Source organism: Neltuma alba, unplaced genomic scaffold (genome assembly GCF_004799145.2).
Source record: "Neltuma alba isolate B1F8T4 unplaced genomic scaffold, ASM479914v2 tig00011526_pilon, whole genome shotgun sequence".
Taxonomy (NCBI): Eukaryota; Viridiplantae; Streptophyta; class Magnoliopsida; order Fabales; family Fabaceae; genus Neltuma; species Neltuma alba.
The window spans coordinates 86,876-113,616 of NW_021636192.1; the positions used below are offsets into that span (position 1 = coordinate 86,876).

General features: G+C 33.9%; 3 protein-coding genes, 1 long non-coding RNA gene and 1 pseudogene across 4 annotated transcripts; all 5 read left to right on the forward strand.

The window, feature by feature from the left end:
• Positions 1 to 591: 591 nt before the first annotated feature.
• LOC114714725 (tonoplast dicarboxylate transporter) lies at positions 592 to 4,247 on the forward strand. Its single transcript, XM_028899489.1, has 6 exons — positions 592 to 1,087; positions 1,622 to 2,099; positions 2,512 to 2,555; positions 2,696 to 2,791; positions 3,229 to 3,742; positions 3,840 to 4,247. Exons 1-6 carry the CDS (start codon positions 650 to 652, stop codon positions 3,914 to 3,916), a joined length of 1,647 nt encoding a protein of 548 aa, XP_028755322.1. The 5' UTR covers positions 592 to 649; the 3' UTR covers positions 3,917 to 4,247.
• A 6,098-nt stretch (positions 4,248 to 10,345) lies between these two features.
• Positions 10,346 to 11,039, forward strand: LOC114714724 (cysteine proteinase inhibitor 1-like). Its single transcript, XM_028899488.1, has one exon. It carries the CDS (start codon positions 10,389 to 10,391, stop codon positions 10,749 to 10,751), a length of 363 nt encoding a protein of 120 aa, XP_028755321.1. The 5' UTR covers positions 10,346 to 10,388; the 3' UTR covers positions 10,752 to 11,039.
• A 3,132-nt stretch (positions 11,040 to 14,171) lies between these two features.
• Positions 14,172 to 14,669, forward strand: LOC114714711 (cysteine proteinase inhibitor 5-like; annotated as a pseudogene).
• Positions 14,670 to 19,567: 4,898 nt separating this feature from the next.
• LOC114714710 (putative MO25-like protein At5g47540) lies at positions 19,568 to 24,001 on the forward strand. Its single transcript, XM_028899472.1, is given in 12 exon segments — positions 19,568 to 19,858; positions 20,450 to 20,611; positions 20,796 to 20,914; positions 21,448 to 21,522; positions 21,818 to 21,911; positions 22,063 to 22,105; positions 22,108 to 22,121; positions 22,579 to 22,647; positions 22,958 to 23,056; positions 23,320 to 23,364; positions 23,466 to 23,568; positions 23,653 to 24,001. Coding segments are annotated over 12 exon segments (1,023 nt in total). The 5' UTR covers positions 19,568 to 19,738; the 3' UTR covers positions 23,733 to 24,001.
• Positions 24,002 to 25,449: 1,448 nt separating this feature from the next.
• LOC114714714 (uncharacterized) lies at positions 25,450 to 26,222 on the forward strand. Its single transcript, XR_003737475.1, has 3 exons — positions 25,450 to 25,592; positions 25,704 to 25,759; positions 25,859 to 26,222. It is a non-coding gene; the product is annotated as an uncharacterized LOC114714714 (long non-coding RNA).
• Positions 26,223 to 26,741: the final 519 nt, after the last annotated feature.

Here is a 26,741-nt window from a genome sequence, read left to right on the forward strand (position 1 = left end):
TCCTTAAACTTAATCTAACAGAAAAAACTCGTCTCTCACAAAATAGGATAAATATTTATATTTAGTACTTGATAAGATCTTGTATACGGTTATTCTAATAAGAAAATATCTGTAAACATCTGAATTCTGAACACTTGTGGAAGAAAGTTTAAATTCTTATAAATAACTAATAATATGAACAATGAAAAATAATAATTATAAAAGAAGAGGAGAGTGAAAGTTATATGAAGAAAATGAGAAAACAAGGACATTTTTTCCTCTAAATATTTTGTATTTATTTATATGTATAAATTTACAATTTTAATCTAATCAAAATCGATAAATTTAATGATAATAAGAGATATTATGAAATAATACAAATACAAAAATATACAATGGGATAATAACACAGTATTTATGTTCATGACATAAATAATGTTTATCTTTTCAATATAATGTAACTAACGCAGACGGGTGCAAGCGTAATTCATTAAAAAAAAAAATTGTAGAGAAATCGTAACTGTACAATATTTAAAAAATGGCCCCAACTGACAATCGTGATGATATATAAAAAGCAAATTTGCTCACCCCTTCTTCCCCCTTGTCAGAAAATTTCCGAAACAAATAAACCAAACTCAACCTCCGCCATTTTCCCCTCCAGCTTTCCAATATGACCGGAGAACACAGTCCGCCGCCGCCGCCGCCAGGTCCCGATGATCTGAAATCCCCGCTTCTCCCACTTCACGAACCGATCCGACGAACACAGTGCAGGGTGAATTCCATATTCACGCCGCAAAATTTCTATGTTGTACTGGGTCCCCTACTGGCTCTGCTCGTCAGCTTGTTCGTGAAGTTTGACGGAGCTAAGGCTAACAGCGGGAAGATGCTGGCCGTGATCGCGTGGGTGTTCGCGTGGTGGTTGACGGAGGCGGTGCCGCTTCCGGTGACCTCCATGTGCCCACTCTTTCTCTTCCCTCTCTTCGGGATAGCTTCGGCCGATAGTGTGGCCCACTCGTACATGGGCGACGTGATTACTCTCGTTCTCGGAAGCTTCATTCTTGCTCTCGCCGTCGAACGCTACAACGTACACAGAAGACTGGCCTTGAAGGTGACTCTATCTTTCTCCAGTTTCCGTCTTTGTTTCAGCTTTAATTCATCAACTTCTCTGGAATTTACTCATCAAAAATGAGAATTTCGTATCCTCAACTTCAAATTTCTTCAGAGACCGATAACTTTCCGGCGAGTTTAATCGTTAGGGGATCATGATTTTTTCCTCTATTGTCAAACTGGAATAATCTTTTTGAAAAACATATTTTGAATTCGGATATGACCGGAACAGAACATTTTCCCCTGAATGTAAATTAAAACGTGCTCAATGATGGAGAATGTTGGGGGGTGGGTTGGGTTGTGGACTGATTGGTTTTGCCTCATTCTTATCCTGGGATTTCATTGGACACTAAATTACTAGCTTGTGCCTTGTATAGCAAATTAACTAATGGAAGAGGAAAGTTAAAATATATTTAATGAAAAGGAGGCTAGAGATAAATGTTGCCATGGTGGAACATGATGATGAGTGGGGTGATTGGGCTAGTGATAGGGATGGCAATAATAATTGGATCGGGCTAATGACGTGGCGGTGCAGGTGACGATGGTGTTCTGCGGCGAACCTCTGAATCCGCCACTATTGTTATTAGGACTGTGCGCGACGACATTCTTTGTCAGCATGTGGATGCACAACGTGGCGTCGGCGGTGATGATGATGCCGGTGGCCACGGGGATCCTGCAGAGGATGCCGCCGAAGGAGGAGCAGTCGGCCGCCGTCAACAAGTTCTGCAGGGCGGTGGTGCTGGCGGTGGTGTACGCGACGCCGATCGGAGGGACCAGCACGCTGACGGGGACAGGTGTCAACCTCATACTGGTGGGGATGTGGAAGAGCCTCGCCCCGGGGGCTAAGCCAATCAGCTTCAACAATTGGTTCTTCTTCGGATTCCCTGTAGCCATTCTCATCCTGTTCTCCTTCTGGTCAATCCTATGCTTGCTCTATGTCCAGAGAGGCTCGGGTCGGGCGTTGGCTCCGTACTTGGATAAAACCCACTTGAAGAGGGACCTAGAAGCCCTGGGTAAGTTCCTGATATGAAGTATGAACATCCATTCCCTCTCTCTATGTTCCTGTTCCTTTTCTGGTGGCCAAGGGAAGAAGGAAAATATACTTTTAAAAAAAGGGGAGAAAAGTCTTGTCTGGACAAGCAAGTATTGTTGGCATGCATTTCTTTGGTCTTTAAAGTATTAATCAATTCCAAATCCCTATCTGCTTTGAATCTCAATCTGATGGCCGCGTAGAATCTTGGCTTCATTGATGAAGAACTCTGCCACGGCGGTGTTGACCCGACCGAATCAGTGTTACCATCCCTTAATTTTTAATTATTTTTTTTAAATAATAAATTTTGTGGATTGCATTATTTTTGGGTGAAGTGTTAAGAAATGGCCATAAGTTAAAAGCTTACGTGGAATATATGTGTTTGGAAATTGCAGGCCCGATGAATTTTGCTGAGAAGATGGTGCTGAGCATCTTTGGGGTGGGTTCTGAAATTAGAATTTATTGTTTTGCTTTAATTTAATAAACTTGTGGTATGGAATAATAAGAATAAAAGATTATAGCACTGTGGAGGAGTTAATTTTAGTGACGGGTAAATAATGAAGAGAATAATGAATGCAGTTGCTGATAATCCTGTGGATGACGAGGAGGATCACAGACGACATTCCTGGATGGGGAGCTCTCTTCGATGGTCTCGTCGGAGATGGCAGCGTCAGTGTGAGTATTCTTTCTATATATTTTTTTGTCTCATTTTTAAAGTATTAATTTTGTTCTAAAATTCTCCTTTGATGAGGTCCTGAGCCTTTAAAACTACATCACACAATATTTCCAGATCCAATATTCCATTAGGAGGCGTAACGTAACCATACTCTCTCAACCATGAAATTATATAAAATTTCTCCAATTATCAAATTTTTTTATTAAAAATCGCCATCAATCTTTTTCGCCCTCAAAAATAATACCTTCGTCTCGGTTTCTCTTTCAGCCTTATCACTCTTTCGAGACCATGATAAAGCTCATAATTAATTTGTCCTACGCAGTGTAGTTTCTATCTGGTTCAGGTTGTTCCCAGATCCAATTGGAGAAATCAAAATAAAATTAAACCCCTTTCGTATTTTTTTTTCCTTTTTTTTGGGGGGGGGGGTCCGATGCAGGTTCTGGTGGCAGTGTTAATGTTCATAATACCAAACAAGAAGGGAGAAGGAGAGAAGCTGATGGACTGGAACGAATGCAAGAAGCTGCCATGGAAGCTGATCTTACTTCTGGGAGCCGGCTTCGCCTTAGCCGACGGCGTACAATCCAGCGGCTTAGCCGACGTGCTGTCCGGCGCTCTGAGTTTCTTGGAAGACGCGCCGTATTGGGCCATAGCTCCGCTGGTGAGCCTGATGAGCAGCATCATAACGGAGTTCATAACGTCCAACGACGCCACGGCGACGTTGCTGGTCCCATTGCTTTACCACATCGCACGCACCATGCACGTGCACCCGCTCCTGATGATGGTTCCCGGCGCCATGGCCACCGAGTTCGCCTACTGGCTCCCGACATCCACCCCCTCCAACGTCGTAGGTTTCGCCACCGGTTACATTGACATCCAAGACATGCTCAAGATCGGTGTCCCTCTTAAGGTTGCCGGCATCGCTGTCCTCTCCTTGCTCATGCCCACTTTAGGTACTTCTATCTTCCGTCCTTCTCTGTCCCCCACCCCCCCTTCGCGATCTTCTTGAGAATCTCAACAACCTGATTCCTCTGTTTTTGAGTTTTGCAGGAGCACTTGTTTTCGGAACATCTGATGGCAGTCAGTGGAACGACGTCATAGAATCTCGTTGGATGTCGCGAACTTGATTACGCCTCTTTTTCCTTCCTGATGCTCCCAGAACGGTCTTCGGTGAATAAATTTTGAGGGCGTTGATCATTTCCACAGAAGATTCTTTATCCAAGAGATGAAGAGAAGCTCAGAGTGTACATGGAGTGGCATTATAGTGCCAGATTATATTCAGGCAAGTACAAATACCATCTTGTAATATATGCCATATCAGCCGGAGATGTTCATCCGTTATCTGTTGTGTTGTATTTTCCTCCACAAATATTAATGAATGAGAAGTGTTTTATAGTTTAAGAGTTATTCAATGGATTTTGTTCTGTTGATTCAAACATAGCTTCCACTTTTTTGTTATTGGAACGCTGTACATAATTGAATTTACGTTTGATCGACATAGGATGACCATATTTATTATGAGAATAGCTCCAGTACTTATCATCTTGATGACGATTCTAAACTCATAAGGTCTAAACTATCCATATCTAATTTCAACAATCCAAATTTAAAATCTTTAATTATTTATTTTTAAATATAAAAAATATTTTTTAAAGAATGATAGTTAAGAAATTATTTATATATTGGATTCTATACCTATTAAAATAATTATTTTAAATAAATAAGAATATAAAAAATTAAATCTGAACCTACTCAAAGTGTTTTCGAAAATCACTTTTCCACAAAACGAAATAAACTCCTTCACATATTTATTTTATATATCGTAAAAGCATTTATAAAACTATGGTTTGGTTTTTATCTAAATACCTCCTAGTTCAGATATGGATGGTCCAGATTTTAACAGGTGATTACTCATTACAAATTATATGTTGTTGAGATAAATGAGACAAAGACACGAGCTTATCCGGCTCACATGGCATGGCCAGAAGTGAAAATGTCTCTCTCTGTACATCTCTAACTTGTGAGCCGCTTCATCCAAAGTATCTAAAACACTACTAGTACACACGGGGAGGTTGTTGTAGATGTATAAACCCTAAATGAGCTTTATTGATGTGAAGTCAATTATTGGTTGGAGCTTGGGGGATGGATGAAGACCACCAATAATGGAAGTGGTTGGGGGATTAAAAAGCAGGGAGAGCAGGGACCATATGGGGTTCCATCACCAAACTGTGAAGAATATATATATGCCCATTTATCTCCTCAAATACTTGAGTCTGATCAGCCGTTATCATCCTTAAGCTAGCGTTTCGCTCAACAGATACAAAATAAAATCTTCAGTCCCTCAAGTGGCATATCTTAATTGTTGTGTTGGTATTTAAAACTTAGTTTTTATTAATCAAGTTCTTAGAAGTTCCATAACCACCTGCGGTTAGTTCTTGTGGTTAAAAGAGAGAGAACACTTTGTAACCAAAAAAAAAACAGAGAGAGAGAACACTGCGAGGATTATGCTGACACGGGTAACGAGATGATGAGTTGGGAGACACAAGAATCTAGAGTCAAAACTTTTCCGCGAGGGCATCATAATTGCCTCCAGTCTTCACTGGTTGCTCCTTCATCATCACGCATTCTCTCTTTCGTTGTTTCTTTGTCTCGGAAGTTAAAAGACGAATTTGAGGGGGCCAAAGTCGAATTTAGGGAGTAAAAATTAAACTTTAATCTAATTTAAAATATAAGTTAAATTTTATTCATTATATTTATCAAGAAACTAATTAAAATCAATTTAAAATAATAAATGTGTAGGGTATATATTTGTTTTTCCTAATATACTCTTATTAATGAAGAGAATAAATAAAAGATATAATAAATGAATTAAAGAAGAAAAAAATATATGTAGGTAAAATTAGAAAAAAAACCTATTAAATGCTCAGATAAAAATGAATGTTATCTTATAAAAAAATAGCCTTTTTAAAAAAGTTTAGCTTATATTTTGAACCAAACGAAGTAAAAACTAAATCGCTGACTAAAACGAACTTGAAGAAGGACTAAAGAGGTATTTAGATGGAAATCAGACCATAACTTTAAAAGTATTTTTACGATTTATAAAGTAAATATGTAGAAGAATTTAGTTTGTTTCGTAGAAAAATGTTTTTCAAGAATTGTCAAACACCCCTTCTTTATCTCGTTGTACAAGTCTCGCCGTGATTCCACACTCGTGGTATCCCTACGTACTCCATTTGATTTGCTCATTATTAGGCTGATCCAGATTTATTTTTTTAAAAAAAAATTAATTATATTCCGGTTGGATAAAATTTCAATTATTATCTCATATTTTTAATATAAGAACTAGTTTGCATTCAATCTGATTCTAAATATAATGTTTTAATCTATTTTATCTTTCATATTTATCTATTTTTTTCAAAGTAATCATTGTAGTAATTGTACGTGTTAAGTTTTAGTTAATACACATAATTAGTAAGTATTACTCTATTTCCTATTATAAGTCATTTGTATCCTAAACCCGTAAATCAAGAAATACATTAAATTAACCAGTTTTTTTTCCACATTTACTTTTATTAAAAGCTGAGAGAGAGGAGGGGGAGGGAGGAGATGGATTGCATAAGAAATGAAAAGTTGAAAGAGAGAGATGGAGAGGAAGAGGAAGAGGAACGTGTTTCAAGGAGCCATTATTTCACACTTAAATTAATTAATTTTTATTAAATTAATAGGGGTAAAATTGAAAAAATATCATTAATTATATTACAAGTGATTTATATTTTGAAACAAACTTTTGGAGTATAAGTGACCTGTAATAAGGAATAGAGTGGTATATTTTAGGAAAGACAATACATATTTATTATAAATAACTAACCTAATAATTTTTTTAATTCACTCAAATTAATCAACTAATTCTTATATTCTCTCTTTGCCGTATAGATAAGACTAAAGGAGTAGTGCACAAAATAAAAAAAATTAAAAAAAAAAAAGAAGAAATCATTCATAGGTCCCAAATAAAAAATTAAATACAAATCGGTTTTGTGAAATTTAATTTAATAAAACTATCCATGTTTAATTTTCCCACTTGACGAGTTTTTCAAAGAAAAGGAAACGCCTCCATAGCCGAAAGCTTTTTATTCTAAAAATTTTATTGGCTTGGATCATTCTTCTGGTAACGCTTCCGTCTTTTCAAAAGCCCATGGACTATTAACCAGGCTCATTCTCTTTTTTTATTTTCTTTTTCTTTATTTGGGGTGTGGGCTGTCAGTATTGCAAAATATTGGACTAATTATGAACTTGGATCAGTCTTGAGAATCTTAAGGTCCCTTGATCCATTAACTTGGTCCATTATCCTTTTAAATTTTGTTTTTCATTGTTTCCTTATGAATGGAGTGGGGTTGTGGGCCACCACCACGGCATATGGGGAGCTGCATGGCAATAAAATTTTAAAGTGAAATATGTATCAACTTCTATAAATACATTTTTAAAATGAAAATATTAAATGTGAGAAAAATAAAAAATAAATTGAATAAGACTGGTGAAAACCAATACTCCTCCGATCCTTATTATAAGACCCAATTTGACTTTTTATTTGGTCCTAATTATAAGACCCAATCCATTTTCTCTTTTATATTTATACATTTTTTTCCAAGATAATCCTTTTAATAATGATAGTTTTAGCCAATATACTTAATTAGTAAGGATATTTTAGGAATAACAACATTTATTTATTATAAATAACCAACTTAACTTACTTCCTTAATCTCCTCAAATAAGTCAATTGGGTCTTATAATTAGGACCGGAGGAGTATTTAGCATTTATGATAAAAAAATCATATCTACTACTTATTGGGTCCTGTTTATAGAGCATCTGTAAGATGGATTAAAAAAATCTTAAATTTTATTAATTTTATATTAAGATATAAAATTTTTCAATTTTAGCTTTGTTTAATATATATTTTTTAAAGAAGAGCACAAGAATTGTTAAAAATTTGATGATGTGAGTTAAGGGGGAAAAAAAAGCTTTTTCTCATTACCTTATAAACATGATTGGAAGAATAATATTTCATCTGATTCATTTTATAAGAGCTTAAAATTTCAATTATTTTGATTTTTTTATAAGATCTTGAGTGTGATTATCTGAAATTTAATATGTTTTGTCGTTTTTTACATTTAATTAATTTTATATATTACGTTAATTAAAAAGCTGATAACTTGATTTTTTAAAAATACTTTCTCTTTCTCTCTCTTTCCTCTTATAAATGAGGATATATTTAGAAAAAGAATTCATTAATGGCGTAATTTGATTATTAGGTGAAGGAGGACCATGGGAGTAAAAGCAGAATTCGAGAGGTATTCATCAAATAATAAATGACAATGACAGACAAGTCAGCAAGCAAACCGCGGATGGCATGATTACAACGCAGTCTTAGCTGGCACGGAAAGAGAATAATGTATTTACAAGAATCTAAATTCAGAGACACGTATTTTCTCACAAGTAAAGCAACGAGGTGACAATGCGACGCGTATTGTGTCATTGGATTGGAATTTGGAGGGGTTATCCTCCCCACCAAATTTCCCATTTATTGTGTCTGCCTTGGTGGGTGGTTTCCCATGTCTTTTTGTGTTCTCCCTTGCTTCCTTCCACATTTCCTCCATGCCTCCCTCTCTCACTCTTATTTCCTTTTTTTTAATTTTATATATAAACTCCAAATAATTAAAGGGAAAATCCCAAAAAAGGTCATTAAAATATGAGAAATGCCATATTGGGTCTTTAAATTTCGAAAATGACAGAATGGGTCATTGACCTAATCTGTCATTTGTGAAATTCAGGCGAATTGACAATTTTGCCCTCATTTATTCATTCACTAGAATGATTCAAGGAATCATTATAAGAGTTTAGGTGTTACCTAGATTCGTGTAGCGAATAACTACTCACTTTTTCATAGTCAGGTGTCTTGTTATTAACTACAATTAATTCTGTAATCACTAGAACAATGTAAGCATTACCTAGATTTGTGTAGAAAATAACTACTCATTTTTCCATAGTCAGGTATCTTATTATTGTCAGGTACCTTATTATTAACTACAACGAATCTTGTAATCACTAGAACAGTGTAAGCAATACCTAGATTTGTTTAGAGAATAACTACTCACTTTTGCTCAGGGGCAAAAATGTCAATTCGCCTGAATTTTACAAATGACAGATTGGGTCAATGACCCATTCTGTCATTTTCAAAATTTAAGGACCTAATCTGGGATTTAGTATATTCCAGGGGCTTTTTCTGGGATTTTCCCATGATTAAATCAATTAAAAATAATAAATAAATCATAAATATATTTTTTTAAAATTATACTCCTCCGGTCCTAATTATAAGACCCAATTGACTTATTTGAGGAGATTAAGGAAGTAAGTTAAGTTGGTTATTTATAATAAATAAGTGTTGTCATTCCTAAAATATCCTTGCTAATTAAGTATATTGACTAAAACTATCATTATTAGAAGGATTATCTTGGAAAAAAATGCATAAATATAAGAGACAAAATGGATTGGGGTCTTATAATTAGGACCAAATAAAAAGTCAAATGGGGTCTTATAATAAGGACCGGAGGAGTATTTATTAAGAGAGTAAATGAGAAAAATGATAAATAAAAAAATAAAAGAGAATATATAGAAGTAATATCAATAAGAGAGAGAGTATTAAATATAGACAACTAATACAAAAATAATAAGTGTTCGGATAAACTTAAAAATAAAACTTATACATAAGATCGGAAGGAATATTAGTTATTTCTCCTCTCTTTTTCTTTTCCTCTTTTTTTAATTTGCAACTCTATATGTCGGTGGCCAAGGCAGCTGCCTTTATCTTTTTTTTTTTAATTATTAAAAACAATAATCCAGTACATCTCGTCTCTAAATGTAAGAAACAAATTCTTTTTATTTAACAATTTGAATTATTTTTCTATTTTTATTCCCATTAAATATATATACTCCTTATTATTCCCGTGCAGTAAGCTTTTATTCATTATTTTTCATGTACTTTTTTACAAATAAGGGTAACTGCATAATTTGATAAATTGATAACTTAATTGATTATTATTTGAATTTCGCATATTGTATTATTATTATGTTGACAATTAAACTTATTATGAATTTATTTTATATACATATATTATAATGCATATAGTAATTTTTATTTCATTATTTTATCACCGACCTGACAAGTTTAATCAGTTAAACCATGAGAAAAGTGGACTATTATTGTCCTTTCCAATTCAGTAAAAGCATTTATTTTAGTTTGTAATTCTCCCATTTTTAAAACGATTTTTATTTATTGTTTTGGATCATTCCTTAGCCCATGGTTTTGGGCCCATCTTTTCAGTAGCCCATGCCCCACGCTACCTTGTCTATTCTCCCAACTAGTTTAGAAGCAATCGCGATCTCGATCAGATCCAACGGCTACTATTTGACGTTAGGGTGACGCGCTTTCACCCCCGTGGTGTGAGATCTGTCAATCTTCTGCTATAAATTGAACATTAGCGTTTTCTTCAACTCTCAAATACAGAACCTTCAAGAAGCAGAATCGCGTCGAATAGACGGTTGCCATGAGACTTCTTCACGGCCTTATTCTCTTGCCTCTGTTCTTGCTCCCGCTCGTCGACGTCGCCGACGGCAGAGGGGGAGTGATTGTGGGCGGGTGGACGCCGATAAAGGACCTGAACGACCCTCACGTGACGGACATCGCGAAATTCGCGGTGTCGGAGTACGACAAGAGAAGCGGAGCGGCGCTGAAGTTGGATAAGGTGGTCAAGGGAGAGACGCAGGTGGTGGCCGGCACGAACTACCGGCTTGTGCTGACGGCGAAGGCAGGATCGTCGTCGGCGTCGCAGAAGTACGAGGCCGTTGTGTGGGAGAAGCCGTGGGAGCATTTCATGAACCTGACGTCGTTTAAGCCTGTTCATGGATAAGACAATGCGGATTTCGCGCCTTCATCTTGCAGGGCGGGTTTGATCTGTGTATTATAATTATATGTATTCTCCAATCTGTATTATTTAAATGCCTATGGGAATAAACAGGTTTGAGAAGTGGGAATATGCAGAGTGTTTGGTGATATTTCATAGCAATAAAGATGTTTTTGTGTTCTTTGGAGATCCTCGACTGGTTTAGACTCCAGAACAATCTGGATTTTCACTGTTGTTTCTGTGAATCCCAGTATTGGGCCCTTTTTGCTTCAGTAGATCAAATAATTTTGCAAGCACTGATCAGATTCAGTTCTAAAACAAGCAGCTAGTTTTAAATAGCTCTTGAAAATAGAATTATATGCAATATAATAAAAGAAATAAAAAATAATTTCTCAAGCACGACTCACTTTATTAATTGAAGATTCGTGTTTATAGATCGATATTCTTATTCACGCCTTCTTTTCTCATACACCTCACGAAAACCATGTCTGACTTTTAAGTAGTTTTTTTTTTTAGTCTGATAATATCTGCTTCCTTTTGTGTGTGTGACTGTGTGTAAGTAGTCTTTGGCTAAAGCATGTACGGAAAAGGAGCAAGAATCACAACCTTAAAATCCATCCATTTTAATACATTATGCATGGCTCAGAAACTTTGAAAAGAATTAATTGCCTTTCTAAGTGACTGAAGGTGTGGGGTGGAATACAAAGCATTACTCGCTAACTCATTTTAGTAAGCGGAGAATTAGTTGCTTAAAAGGATGATATAACAGCAGAACTAATTTCTCTTTATCTTCATACAATTAAGATTAGAGGAAATTTGACATGTTTCCTTCTTTTTCTTAGTGGTTAAGATTAAGGTTTAACAGTTTAATATCTTATAATTGAGTGCTTTAGAATTTAAGATACTATCTCTGGTTCTAATTATAAGAGCCAAAAAGTAAGTTGAGTTAGTTATTTGTCTTAAATAGGTGTTGTCTTTTCTAAAATATTCTTACTAATCAAGTGTATTGATTAGAATTATCATTGTTAGAAGGACTAATTTGAAAAAAAAAACATAAATATGAGAGATAAAATATTGGGGTCTTATATTTAGAATCAAAATAAAAGTCAAACAAGGTTTTATATTAATGATCGGAGGTAGTATTAGAATTTAGGATTTAATATTGAAGGGTTGGGCAAATGGTAGAATTCAATTATTGAAGTGTCAAGATGAGAGAGTTTAGGAATTATTAGTGGTCTGCGTTTATGTTTCAAGCAAATTAGGCTTTCATAATTCACTATTTACAGTCAAGAAATCAGGACGGCGACTTTTTAATACTTGAAAAATTGGTGTTTATGATTTGGTTTCTGAGATTTCTTTTACCTGCAATTTAGGTTTATTAGTCGAATATTTAACTTTTAAGGCTTTGAGCTGGGCTTGAAGATTTTTTTGTCATGTTAGTAGACAAGGTGGGACTAATTATGCTGGGTTTTAAATTTTTAATAATTGAAATTACAGTTAAAAGAATTAATATTTGTCAATTTTATTTGCTTGTTGGACCCTGGTCAAGGACACCAATGGATTTCCAGGTCGACTTGCGCAAGTCACGGTACCTGATTGAATGACGGTCTTGATTTCGGTATGCCTCAAAAGTCAAACTCAATAGTGACCCCTTTCTTTTCATGGCCAAGAAAAGTTGTTTTCCCCTGTTATTTCATTTTTTTTGATAGGGCTAGGCCTGTGGAGATGATTTTGTTAGTACATTTATTTTAATTTTTAACAATTTTTGATCTAATACTTTTATATTTTCCTTGATTGAATTTTTATTTTTATTCAAGGACTAACAATATTAACTGGAATAAAATTAAAAAAAATTAATTATAAGGAAAAAACTTAGATGCATCAAATCTACAATTAAAAAAATAAAAATACCTGTAAAATGGTTTTCTTTTTTGCTATGAATGATTTGCTTGTGGATAGGGAAGGCAAAGTGACAGCAGGTTATTAGTTGTATGACACACTTGTTAAATAAATAGATAATTTTAATTTAGTACTCGTAATTGCAAAAATGACGTGAAAAAAAATAAAAATTGTAATATTATAATTTAGATATTTAAGAGGTTAAAATTTCAAGAAAAAAATTATGACTTATATTGTATTTTACAAGTATAGTTAAATGACAAAAATGTCATTCTATCAAAAAATTTATTAACAAATTGTGAACTAATAATAAGAAATATCAAATAGCAAATGACAAGAAATGTATTAAAATAATAAGATATTTATTTATAAATTATAAACTGACAATAACAAGTATCGAATAACTAATAACAAAAAATATATTAATAATGACAAATTTGATAATTTTTTTGAAAAACTTATGCAAAGACATTTTACTCATTTGACTACTTTTATAGAATACCAAATCAAGCATCACTTCTTCTAAAATTTTAATCTTTTATGTGTATAAATTGGAATACTGCAATTTTCGTGTCATTTTCTCCTCATAGTTTTGAAACAGTCAACTTTGTGTCAGCCATCATGAATTAACCTCTCATTATTTCCCAAAATTTTCTGCCACCCACAATCATAGTTGTCATGTCTATCATGCCCGTCTAATGCATGGAATGGACTAAATACATCATCTCACATCCTTATAGTGCTTTGATCGTTTTATTTATTGTTCAAAACAATCAAAATTATGCATTTTTACCCAAATTAATTTTTTCCCCAAAAATGTACAACCTCTTGTGATTTTATTGACTAACTTAAAAAGATTAAAAAAATTAATTAAATTAACTATTTATAATGAATAAGTATTGTCTTTATTAAAATATTATTACTAATAATATAAATTAGCTAAAATTACTACTTGATGAAAATTTTAACTTGATAAAATCTTTAATATATGCAACTATTGTAAGTACTATTTAAAAAAAAGATAATATGAAATATAAAGTGAATTAAAGTCTTATATTTTAAACTAACTCTTATATTAAAAATGGAATGAAGTATAATTTGTCAATGCTTGAATAAGATTCTATCAATGTCTAATTGCCTTCTTTCACTAGGCTGATTGTATAAGCACAGTGTCATGCTAAAAAATTTTAACTTTAACGATTAAGGTGTATATATCATTCTGAAATATATTCATAGGTGCATATGACACTATGAAGTATTTTATGGTTTATTCAATAATTTAATCTTTTTTCGCTTTACACCAAAAAATATTTTTTAGCGTTGGACGCATTCAAAAAAAAGAAAAGAAATGCAAGATACACTAAAAAATACTTTAGCAATAAAAAATACACTAAAAAAGATGCGCCCTGCCTTTAATGAGTGTTTATATTTAATCTCATTTTTTCTTCGGTTTGATTCATAATATCGGCAATAACAAGGGCAAATGTTTTCCTCCCTAAATACTCTACGGTAAACGGAATCCTCTTCTGCTCGTTTCCTGAAGCCGGGGAAGTAATTAGAAATTTGAATCAAATTGACGGTTGCCATGGGACTTCTCCGCAACTCACTCCTCCTCCTTTCCCTGCTCTTCGTTCCTCTCTACGCCGTCGCCGGAGGCCGTGGTCCCTGGCGGATGGACACCGATAGCTAATATCGAAGAGCCGCACGTGACGGAGATCGCGAATTTCGCGGTGGAGGAATACGACAAGAGAAATGGGGTGAAGCTGAAGTCGGAGAAGGTAGTGAAGGGAGAGACGCAGGTGGTGGCGACGACGAAGGATGGATCGTCGTCGGCGACGAAGAATTACGAAGCCGTTGTGCGGGAAAAACCGTGGGAGCATTTCCGGAACCTTACTTCGTTTGAGGCCGTTGAAGGGTAGATCACAGATCGGACAATTTAGATTTCGCTTTATTTCTCCCTTCTAACTCATTTCATCTGTTGTTTCTATGATCGCGTTTAATCTGTAAAATTATAATTTGCCGTCATCACGCCGCCACACGATTTCGCATATTAATAACTGGTAAAAGCCCGGCACATTGCACAAGTTACGTAAATCTATAACAGTCATTATAAGTTGAACAATTATAAAATACGTTTTATTAGGAAAATTATTATGAAATTCTAGTAAAAATATAACTACTAAAAAATTATTATGAAAATTTATAATTTTTTATTCTGAAAGTTGTCATTAAATAATGTTTGTTATTATTAATCATGTTTCTTATTTTATAGAATCAGTAATTACTGAAAGCTTTCGAGTTTCGATATGGACATGATGATTTTAGTAGAAATGACGGCGCGATTTGCTAACAACATTTATAAAAGGAAAATTGGTTAAAAAGAAAAAAAAGTAGAAAAGACCGGTGGATGGGGAAAAGCATGGGAAGAAAAATAGTGGACGACCATGAGGGACAAAGTCGGTTCACGAGGAGCAAGTCAAGGGGTCCTACAGTGTAATTATGGATAAGATCAATTTAATCTGTACCCCAAATTTTATATTAATTAATAATAAAATCATTAAGATTTTTTAATATATATATATATATAGGATCCGTTTTTTTAATTAAAGTACTTAATACTCCTCCGGTCCTTATTATAAGACCTAATTTGACTTTTTATTTGGTCATAATTATAAGACCCAATTCATTTTCTCTCTTATATTTATGTATTTTTTTTCAAGATAATCCTTCTAATAATGATAGTTTTAACCAATATACTTAATTAGCAAGGATATTTTAGGAATAACAACACTTATTTATTATAAATAACCAACTTAACTTACTTCCTTAATTTCGTTACCGTGCCTGTAGGCAATTAAATTAGACGGACCTCTCATATACAGAATTTGATTAACAAGTCATATTTTTATAATTCTTGAACAACTGTGTTCAATTATAGATTTTACATTGAAGATGATATATCGATTTATTTTGATGTGAATATTGATTTCTTTTTTTAAAGCACAGGTACCATACTATTAGATTGGACATTAAATATTAATACTTTTTTAAGTGATGATTCCAACCTTGACTACTTCTGTTTTAAAAAAACTAGTTTTTTCTACTGGATTTAATTTCCATTAGTTGTGAATAGTGATACTTTTTTATTATTGTTGTTGTTCAGAGTATCTTTCCACTCGAATGATAGGAGACTAGTCTTTCAGGGTACTGTCAGGCGCCCTAGAGAAGACTCCTCCTAATAGTATTTCTTTTATGCACACCATTCTAAGAATCAAACCTATAACATAATATTTAAGGTGTCTAAGTCCCTTCCACTTAGACTAACACTTAATGGTTTGAACAGTGGTACTTGATGACACTGAAAGATGAACGGGCGTCAATATCTGAGTGGGCGCGCTGGTTTGGAAGCTGAAGGTCCACCCACTTGCCAAGAGCTCGAATCTGACACAGGGACAAGCGAAGAGATGGAAGGTAAAGGGGTCAAAATGGCCAATCGATGTTTTTTGCAATAAAAGCAGCCGACGTTGGTTGGGCCAATACAAGTATTGGGCCTAACCGTCTTGTCGGGCCTTTAATACCGCAGAGGAAAATCAAGAAATCTTAGGTTCCCATCCAAACTTTTGTTGCCGAACAAAACTGCAATACAAATCATGCGAGAGACGTAATGTGCAGTATTTAGTAAAAGAGCTATGAATAATGGATAAGGACGTTAGAGTGTGTGTGTGTGATGGGGATAGAATAGAAGCATGTGAGTGTGAAGCTGGAAAGAAGCTTCTCACTTGGGAAAGGGATTAGTCCCTTTAGCGTTCAAGTTGATGTCCTTTTCCCTCCTCATCCTGTCTTCATTTAATTTCATCAAACCTCAATACTCCCAACATTTCTCACTCACACATATTTCCCCACTTTCATTAATTGTCAGTTTGTCACTCATGCCCATACCATAAAACCAGCAGAAACTAGTAATGCCACCGATGATATTGACGGCTTTAAATATAAGATTTTAATCCATTTTGTCTTTTAAATTTGTAATATAATCTTAAAAATATCCTTATTGATTGTAAGGTATTTCTACCCGAGTATAGCTTTAATGTACATGATTGAATAAGGCTAGTTTAATAAAATCAGCACATATTTATTACGAATAACTAATTTAATTATTTTTTTTAATCTTTCCAAATTCATTATTTAGCACTTATATTAAAAATCGGAGGTGATATACTGCTTTCAATCCTCATTACAGGGTAAAGTTAACTTACTTCACAGTTCTTAAGAAATATTAGTTGATATCTTTAAATTTATAGAAAACGTTTATTTTTTGGTTATTAAAAATTAATAACCATAATAAAATGTTGTCTGGGGATTAAAAATATACCAACAACTAGTTGTGATCGGGAAGGAATAAGATTGGAGGACAATTTAATCTAATTATCACATTAGGACTAGTTGGGATTTTAAAATTTTTCCCTAAAATGAGAACCACAAGGACTATTCTACATCTTTTTTGTTTTTTGCCAACGAGTATTCTACATCTTTTGAGTTTTTATCTTTAGGATAAATAACAAGTACACAGCCGTTGCTAATTCTTTTTTTTTTTCATAATTTATTCCAACTCCTGTCTTTCAGTTTTTTCTAATACGTAACTCAATGCTGAGAAAATAAGGAGACGTGACAATAAGTATCTTATGGCTTAGGCCTTAGGGCAAATTGTCAATGTCAGCCCAACCCAACCCCACAAACACGTGCGCATGCATGTTCCTTTTAAATTTTTCCTAAATATTATTTGTTTTATAATAGTGGTAATACTCCTCCTATTCTAAATATAAGACCCAAATTATATTATAAAATAGGTTTTATATTTAGAATTAGAAGAATATTTTCCAATATTTCTCCTGTGATAGATTGATTTTATGATTACAATGAAGATTTACTATGATTTAAATTTTTAATTCCATTTAATATTTCAGGTTAGTTTTAACTTAATATTCCATCATGTAAAAAATAAGGAATGACTGTTACATATATATAATTTAAAGACAATTATTTTTTTAACTCTATCATTTTCTTAAAATAATGCATCCTTAGTAACCAAAATGATTTTTTTTTTTTTTACTAAAGTATAAGTATCTTCCTACTGGAGACAATCCTATTCGAGACACTGTCGGGCACTAAATTCCCACGTTGTGAGGAACTAGCTCCTTTCGTTAGACCCAACCCCTATTAGTTACCAAAATGATTTTTTATTGATAAGTTTATTTTTCGTATTTTTTATAAGGTTGGCCCAATGAATGCTTTGGGCGGGCATTACGTGGGGCTTAAGCCTAACTCGAGCGGATCATATTCATAATCACAAGTCCAACATCCAAATTGAAATTGAAATTATACTAATATAACAAAAAAAAATCATCATTATTGTCAATTTTAATTTGTAATTTTTTTTACAATTAAAAAACTACACGCCTCAGATTTTTACCAACCTGGCAAATGGCATAGGGTCCGTTTCTTAGGGTATATGTCTCTCCGGGCACCTTCTTCTTCAGTGCCGTTTATATTTTATTTTATTGGACGAAGATATTTTCCAACAGTACACTTGCTTTGTACAAACAAGTAACTTCATTCCAATGCCAAATATCAACATCATGATCCATGACCTGTCAGTTTTTTTTTTCTTTCACAGCCTGAATTGTTCTACATTTTATTTTATTTCTTGACTATATTTAGAACTTAGAATTTCATTGTGATCTCAGCTTAATTTTCATTATAAAATTCCTTTGTTTCTTTCTCTTACACCACCAAAGGCGTGTCAAAGATACGGGAATTTGGTTCCATCCAAGAAGAAATGGACAACAAGAGAGAAACATAGGAAAGCAACTCAGGGATGTTAGAAAATGAAAAGAGGGATTGGACTTCAACCACCAAAAATTGTTGGAAAAAAAATCCTATTACAAAATTTATTATCCAGATATATTTGAGGACTCAACTCTTTGTGTGAACCAATCTTATATTTACAAAGGGCAATTCTTCTTCAACTTAAGATAGGTTATTCATAATATAAAAAGAATTATACTACTTTCGGTCTTGAATATAAGAGTTAGTTAACTAATTTGAGTAAATTAAGAAAACAGGTTAAGTTAGTTATTTATAATAAATATGTGTTGTCTTTTTTAAAATATTCTTACTAATCAAGTTTATTAGTTAAAATTACTATTATTAAAAGGACTATCTTAAAAAAATAAATAAATATGAAAGATAAAGTGAATTGGGATCTTATATTTAGGACCAAAATAAAAGTCAAATGAGGTCTTATATTAAGGATCGGAGGTAGTACCAGATAAAGATAGATTATTATACTTGGCTTCGTAAACAAGTTTTAGAAACCTTTGAACAGTAAATTTTGGAATGGGAATACTTTTAGCAAATTTTCTTTTAATAAGCATTATGTACGATGGCAAAAAAAGAAGAAGTAATTTTGCAAATAATATAAGTGCGGCTAGGAAAAAAAGTTCAATCATAATAAAAATATATTTATGGGATATTAGAAGTTTTAATATTTGATATTTAAAAAAAATAAATAGTGCCATTTTAATATTCGCAGTTTATCCAATAAACCAGAAACTAACTCGCAATTGTTTTCTAAATGAAATAATAATTATTTTTGACCAAATTATATAAATATTTCATCTTGAGCAATAATTCAAACAGTTTCTAAGGATAAGGATATTAATCTGATCTATTTTTTAACATTGAAATATATAAATATGAATAACTGACTGAATCTGGCTTTCAAAAAAAAAAAAGAAAAAAAAAAGGGGCTTTGCCAGGAAGGACCCATCGACAGAGACAACACACAACACTCGACCAGTGATATCTATTATATCTATCATCGATTTGATCTTGCCTATAAATTGTATAAAACTATGAAACTGGAGGAAAATTAAAAAACACCCTTCATCTGTACACAAGCAAAATCGATCTCCGAAACCCTAATCGATTTGCAAGGGTTAGTAAGTAGAGGAAGAGGAAGCTTAAGTTCAAGTGACTTGGGAGGAGTTGCTATTTGGTCTGCCGGAGGCATTCATACCTTCAGGATATTGAGAATGAAGAGTTTATTTAAATCTAAGCCTCGCACTCCAGCTGATATTGTGCGACATACGAGAGATCTTCTCTTATTTGTTGAAAAGAATAATGAACCTCGAGAAAGCAAGCGGGAAGAGAAGGTGCTGAATCAAAAATTTTCTCTTTGCCTTTATCTTTTAGTTTTTTTTTTTTGGTTTGGAATTGCTACCATTGCGATTAGTCAGGTTTTATTGAGCTCATCTCATTCCTTAGTTGCTGTTCGATCGTTCCCTTTTCTATTTTTCAATAGCAATCTAATTCAGGAGTGATCATCTAGAGCAATTTTTCAATGAACTGTTCGAGTTGTTCCCCACTCCTCTCCCTATTTGGTCGAAGAAAATTACTTGCCTTTCTTTGGGGGAAAAAAGAGAGACTTTTATTGATTTCTTTATCATCGTATGATTGAGCTACAAAACGGAGTGTAATTTGGCTGGTTTGGGGATTCTTGTTCATTTGTTTCTTTTTCACCAAATCCACCCATAAGCGTTAACACTTACCAGAACAGTACTTTTTATGATTTTAGGCGCTCAAAACTTAGTTATATAGTAATCCCTCAGAGGTTGGGGTTGAAAGCAAAAGCATGAACGGGCGATGACTTCGTTATGTTAATTCTTAGTTTCATATGACAGGAATGCGGCTCATTATGGTGGATTTTATTGTTTGCTTATTTTATTTGATGCATCTAATAGCAGATGTCCGAGCTAAGTAAAAATATCAGAGAGCTGAAGTCAATTCTCTATGGAAATAGTGAATCTGAGCCGGTTGCAGAAGCTTGTGCGCAATTGACCCAAGAATTTTTCAAGGAGAACACATTGCGACTAGTTATCAAATGTCTTCCTAGATTGAACTTGGAGGTAATGAGGAATTATGGAAGAGATTTCCATATTTTTGCAGTGAAAGTAAAATACTTTTATATTATTATTATTGAGATGATACCATTATTGCATTGTCCTGGTTACTGATAAAAATTAAAACTTTAATCTTATGTCATATTGTTCATGCTTGGTGGTTGCTTGTCTTAATTATGTGCTTTTGCAGACTAGAAAAGATGCCACACAAGTCGTTGCAAATTTACAGAGGCAGCAAGTTCATTCTAAATTGATTGCATCTGATTATTTGGAGAAAAATTTGGATCTTATGAATATCCTGATATTAGGGTAAGAAATTTTTGGATGAATAAATTAATTACATGATATTTTAGTGTGATGACTTCTCATCTCCAAATGAATAGAATTGAAGTACTTAAGTCTTCACTAAGGCTTTCGAAGATAACATATATCTCATGATTTTGTCAAATCAAAGAGCACTTCCTTCAGGGGGAAATTAAGGAGGAAACTGTGATATTAGAATTCTCAAATAGGGGGATTTATTGTGTTAATACTGGAAATAAAATAGCTCTTTTGTCAATCCTTGACATGGAGGTGGTATTTTAAACTTTTAATTGCTCTGGATGATGGTTGTGTTTTATTTCTCTCCCATATTTTCAATTACGTTTGAACCTAATGTCTTTGTGAATCAGACACTGTGGTAATACTTGGTCTAGATCACCAAAGTCTGTGTCTCCGTGGAAAAGAGTGTTTTTACTTTATTAATATTTCATATTTATTTACCTTTTGCTGTTGTTGTTGTGAGCTACATTTTATCTATTTTGATTCAGCTATGGAAGTCACTGACTATTGTTTCTTTCTAGATATGAAAACGCGGATATGGCCTTACACTATGGCGCTATGCTGAGAGAGTGCATAAGACACCAGATTGTTGCTAGGTGAGGAGAAAGTATCAGATAAAAATCATATCTTTTTTTTTTTTTCCAGAACACAATCTAAAACTATTATTGACAGATGGGAACACAATCTTGTTGGTCGTTGTTGTCATTTGTGTTGGAATCATTGTTACTATGCTTCCATACAATTTTCACGCTTGAGAGAATTATGTCAAATGAGAATGTTGGGTGCTTAAATAAAGAACTAAGCCGAAGTGGCTGAAAAGGAAATTGTTCTGGGTCAGTTAATATCTCATGTAATGTGTGATGCTCTAAGCCATTTTGATTTTTCTGTCAGTTATGTACTGCAATCACCGAATATGAGGAAGTTTTTTGATTACATACAACTTCCAAATTTTGACATTGCCGCAGATGCTGCTGCAACATTCAAGGTAGGTATCATCTGAGTGAACTTGTGAAGATAGATAGCTTTTTTCTTTTTCCGGCCACAGAGTGAAGATAGATGGCAGGGTTAAAATTGTGTGTATTATGCGATTCATCTTTAACCGGGTTAAAATTTTGTGTTATGTCAACTTGTTACAGGAACTCATGACAAGACATAAATCTACTGTAGCTGATTTCCTCTCTAAAATTATGAATGGGTAGGTTCTCCTCTTCCAACTTGTGGAAAGTCGGAGTTCATTTGTATTCGTACATTGACAGTGACTTTCTTTCTATCCTTCCTTTCTACCTTAAAAGGTCGTTGGGCAATGTGCTTGATTGTTGTAGCATGTCATAGAAATTGTCATTAGTTAGCAATAATATGGGTAAATTCTTGGGAAGATAAAACTTTTAATCTTGTGGTGTTTCTTGGATCAATATTGGTCCTGTTACTGGATTTCAATACCCAAGAGGCTTTCCACTTCCTTACATTAACCCCTACATTCTTATCATTTGGCATGATTCATGCACACATGTCCGTGCACTTCTTTCACTTGCATAAGTTTGTACTTATCTGTATATCAGTTCCTGCTTTACTTTGTACATGATTTCTTTTAACTGCTCTTATATCTTGGCTACTATCTTTACTCCCATCTATGTTGTTATTGCCGTTGTCAGTTTTTCAAGGAGTATAACTCTAAGCTGTTGGAATCTCCCAATTATATCACGAAGCGTCAAGCTGTCAAGGTACTATGCAAATTTGATATTTATTTTATTTGCAAAAACTTCGAATGAAGAAAGCATGTCCAAGCAACAGAATTTCTTGTCATAAAAATATGACATAGATTCCAAGAAAATTGATCTTTTGCTGTGTAGTATGCCCAACATTTGGACAGTGAATATGATTGAAGAAGCGAAAAGGATATTATCATTGATCATGTAGTCTTAGTCTTCAACTCAAATGATAATATGCATCAATTTACTGTAATAGTTGGCTGCATTCAATTGAATCTTGCTGCATTGATCCGTGTATGTTCACAATGTTTCTTTCTTACAGCTCTTGGGAGACATGTTACTTGATCGTTCAAATTCAGCTGTAATGACACGATATGTGAGCTCAAGAGACAATTTAAGGATTCTGATGAATCTATTAAGAGTATGTTCGCTTTTCATAAAACTTAATGACATGTCTTTTCGAATATGTTTTCTTCCAGCCTTTCATTCAATCATTTGTACTACCAACCCATTCTTCGCCTTTCCTGTTTTGCTCTCAGTGGTACAATGTGAGCTTGATTGATCAAAGTAATTAACATTTCACCCCATTGTTCTGGTGCCCATATGCTTAACTGGGAGAAAAGAGTTGGATGTAGATCTTGTTTAAGCAGACATTTAATAGTTGTTGCTGGTTCCCTTCTGCAGGAGGAAAGCAAGAGCATTCAGATAGAAGCATTTCATGTTTTCAAGGTAACATTGTTATATGATTGTGCAATATATCTGAGAGTTATTCTTGATTCACCTCCTTCCAAGTTTTTAATTTTTGTATTCATGTGTACTGGTGATAACAGCTATTTGTTGCCAACCAACATAAGCCAGCTGAAATTGTTGGCATACTCGTTGCTAATAGAAGCAAACTTCTAAGATTGTTGGGTGACTTCAAGATGGATAAACGTAAGTATTGATATTTCATTAGTTTGTAATTAATGGTGGTATCAATATCACGTTCTAAGAATCACATGTTCTTGGATTATGCAGCTGATGAACAGTTTGATGCTGACAAAGCTCAAGTTATGAGGGAAATTGCTGCTCTGGAACCTAAAAGCAGCCTTGAGTAGCAGACTGTGTTAAGCAGAGCTGCTCTTTTTATGGAACTGTGCATTGCCAGAGTTTTATAGCCTTCATCAAGACTATGTTTTCAAGGCAAATTTCAAAATGCTTCGGATCTGTAATTTTATCACATAGGTAAAAGGTAGATAAATAAATATGCTATCATGAGCTACGTGCCTATTTGGCTTTTCCAGGTGTTAGAACAACCTTCCTCGCATCCTTGTAATTATATGCTGCTAGAGGACAGGCAATAATTTGACATCTCAAATTTGTTGGGTAACAACGGGCTTCTGTGACTTTAAGGAGGCCCAAAAAACAAAAACTTAAAAAACTACCTGTTTCCTGGAAGAGGTATTAAAGTCTGTTTTCTCTTCATCAGTTTTCCCGAACACAGATGGAATTCAAATTGGAAAACACTTCCTAAGAATTGACAGACAACAACCTGAGCTCGCCCAATAATGTACAATAATAGCAAACAAAACGACGGGTTGGAATGTGGCCCCAAATAGCCGGACTATACTCCCTTAGTATAATGCTTATACACTGAAGCATGATACTCATCCAAATCCTGAGGATTCCGGCATCTGCAATGCTAAAGAGCCTACAGTAAACATAGCACCAATCTCAAGTTTCACAGTTTAGGTGAATATAATCTTTAAAAAATTCGTTTCACGATGGGAATGAGATAAAGAATGAAATTCCACAAGACAGCACAAACATATTGTATTGGCCACTTGGCATATTCCTGACACCACACGATCAAAGCATTATTTTTATGTCGTCTCTTTCCATTCACGTCACCTTTTCTCCTTTTCTTATTTTTAATACGGAAGATTTCTGGATATTGAGCCTTCTCATTGTTTCAGGTAGGGCTCATTCTAAAAACCTAAGAAAATAATTAATAAATCATCCCAATATGACACGTGTACGAATGAGTCACGTGTGTATTGATAGAATATTCTTCCAACAAATTGAATGCCAAAGCTGAAGTCCTTTTTCTCAAGGAATTATACGGGTATATTACTAATAGTATAATATATAGCTTATAATTTTTTAAAATATATTGATTTTTTTATATAAGTTACACTTTGTATGTGTATAAAAATTTATTTTTTTTATTCTCATTTATTATGCATCTTTATATTAACTATCGCACATTGACCAAAAATTATTTTTATTTTCTTTTTTAATAGATTCTATCATATATTTTTTACACATTTTTGCATTATTTTTTCACTTATTCTCTCTTACTAGCCCTCTTCATAAATAAGAATATATTCAGCAAAAATACATTTCTTACACATTATTACCTCCAATTCTAAATATAATTTGATATTAAATATAAAAAAAAACCAATTCATTTAGTTTTCTAATTTGTCAAAAGATCCCTGTTAATTAAAGATAATAAAGGGTCTTCATCAAGTAGTAGACACCATAGGCATGATTAAAAATATTATTTTAGATAAATCAACCCACATATATTATAAATAAATAATTTAATTTTTTTAATATTCATAAATTAGTTATTCGGTTGTTATATTAACTTACAGGTTGAAGTATTTTCTAATTAATTTTAAACCATTTTTAATGTAAGTAATTTGCTAACTCAGAAGGGAGTACTACTATTTTCGTGCCAACAAAAAATTACTACTTAAGTCTCATAAAATTTCTCTCGTGTTTGCTTTGTAGTCTATAAAACCACTTTAAAACCGGAGGAGGGTTAGCGCCCAAGCACCACTGAATCATTATCCGTTAGTGAGTCCGAACGTGAAAGCTGAAGAAGTAATCATTGCCTCTCTCTCGCTCCCAGCATCACGTTTCAGAAACTCTACTCATCTCCAGATCAACCGCAAATATGGCTGACGTTGGTACGGTACCATCAATCAACCTCTTCATCATTCTTTCTTGTTTCGTCTGGCAGGGTTCTTACGCCTTTTCTGTTTTTGTTTGGATTTCACTGCAACTTAATTGAACGATAGATTCGCTCCCGGAATTCCTCGCGTCTGCAATCGATGCTGCTCGGAAAGCTGGCGAGGTCAGTTATTACTGGACTTCACTTTCTTCCCAAATCCAATATTTTTTTTTTCCCACTCCTGTTTCACTTACTCATCTCGTTTGTGCAAATGATTACCAGGTCATTCGAAAAGCGTTCTACGAGACCAAACATGTGGAGCATAAAGGACAGGTTTGCACTGCAAATGCGCTTCTACCAAACTTCGTTTTTTCCCCTAGTGATTGATTATGGGTCCCATTTGTCACCTGCCTACACAAAAGTAGATTTTTATTATTTTAAATTTTAATGCTTCTTTATCATCAAGTTCATACCAATTCGTGCATTGTTATCACCAAGGGGTATATAGATTTTTAATCTCTATAGATTGAAAGGACGGGAAAATCATTTCTGCCATGGCCGGTGCCTCACCGGCCAGCATTATGGGGCTACCGTTGATTGTTCTGAGGATTTATTGTAATTTACTCTAAAATCTTGAATTTATTTAGAAAATTTGTTAAGTGCAAACCACCTTCGCAGCAGCCGACCGTCTATTTTAGATGGTCAGTTGAACTAACAGTCACAAAAACAGCAGTGAAGTAATTTCTAGCGGAAGTGAAGAAGAACACCTGCATAACTATGAAATGTTCCCGCAAGATAAAGCGTCGAGGGCTTCCGCATGGCGGGGCCGCATGGCGGGGCTCGCGTCTCGTATCATGATCTATAGATACTAATAAATCAGTTACTATCCCATTTGCTTTTATATGGAAAACGCAGTAGAAAACTTGAAACTGACTCCAAACGACGAGAACTTGTTTTATGAAAGTGAAGAAGAATAACAGTATACCTAAGAGAAATTCTTGAAAGATACATGTAGAGCTTCCATATGACAGAGCTCATCTCTTGATTAAGTTGAAATATAGAGTTTAAGAAGATACCTAAGGTATCTGTAAGCTATTATGGAGAGAGAAGTTGTGGGTACTCTAATTTTTCTCTGTTCTTTGAAAAATAATTCAGATGGATGGTG

What these genes read in the sequence shown, in the direction of transcription:
- LOC114714725 (XM_028899489.1), top strand. Translation starts at nt 650, where the DNA reads ATGACCGGAGAACACAGTCCGCCGCCGCCGCCGCCAGGTCCCGATGAT. An exon ending in ACAGAAGACTGGCCTTGAAG is followed by an intron (nt 1,088 to 1,621) that starts GTGACTCTATCT and finishes GTGGCGGTGCAG; the next exon opens with GTGACGATGGTGTTCTGCGG. An exon ending in TGGTGCTGAGCATCTTTGGG is followed by an intron (nt 2,556 to 2,695) that starts GTGGGTTCTGAA and finishes TAATGAATGCAG; the next exon opens with TTGCTGATAATCCTGTGGAT.
- LOC114714724 (XM_028899488.1), top strand. Translation starts at nt 10,389, where the DNA reads ATGAGACTTCTTCACGGCCTTATTCTCTTGCCTCTGTTCTTGCTCCCG.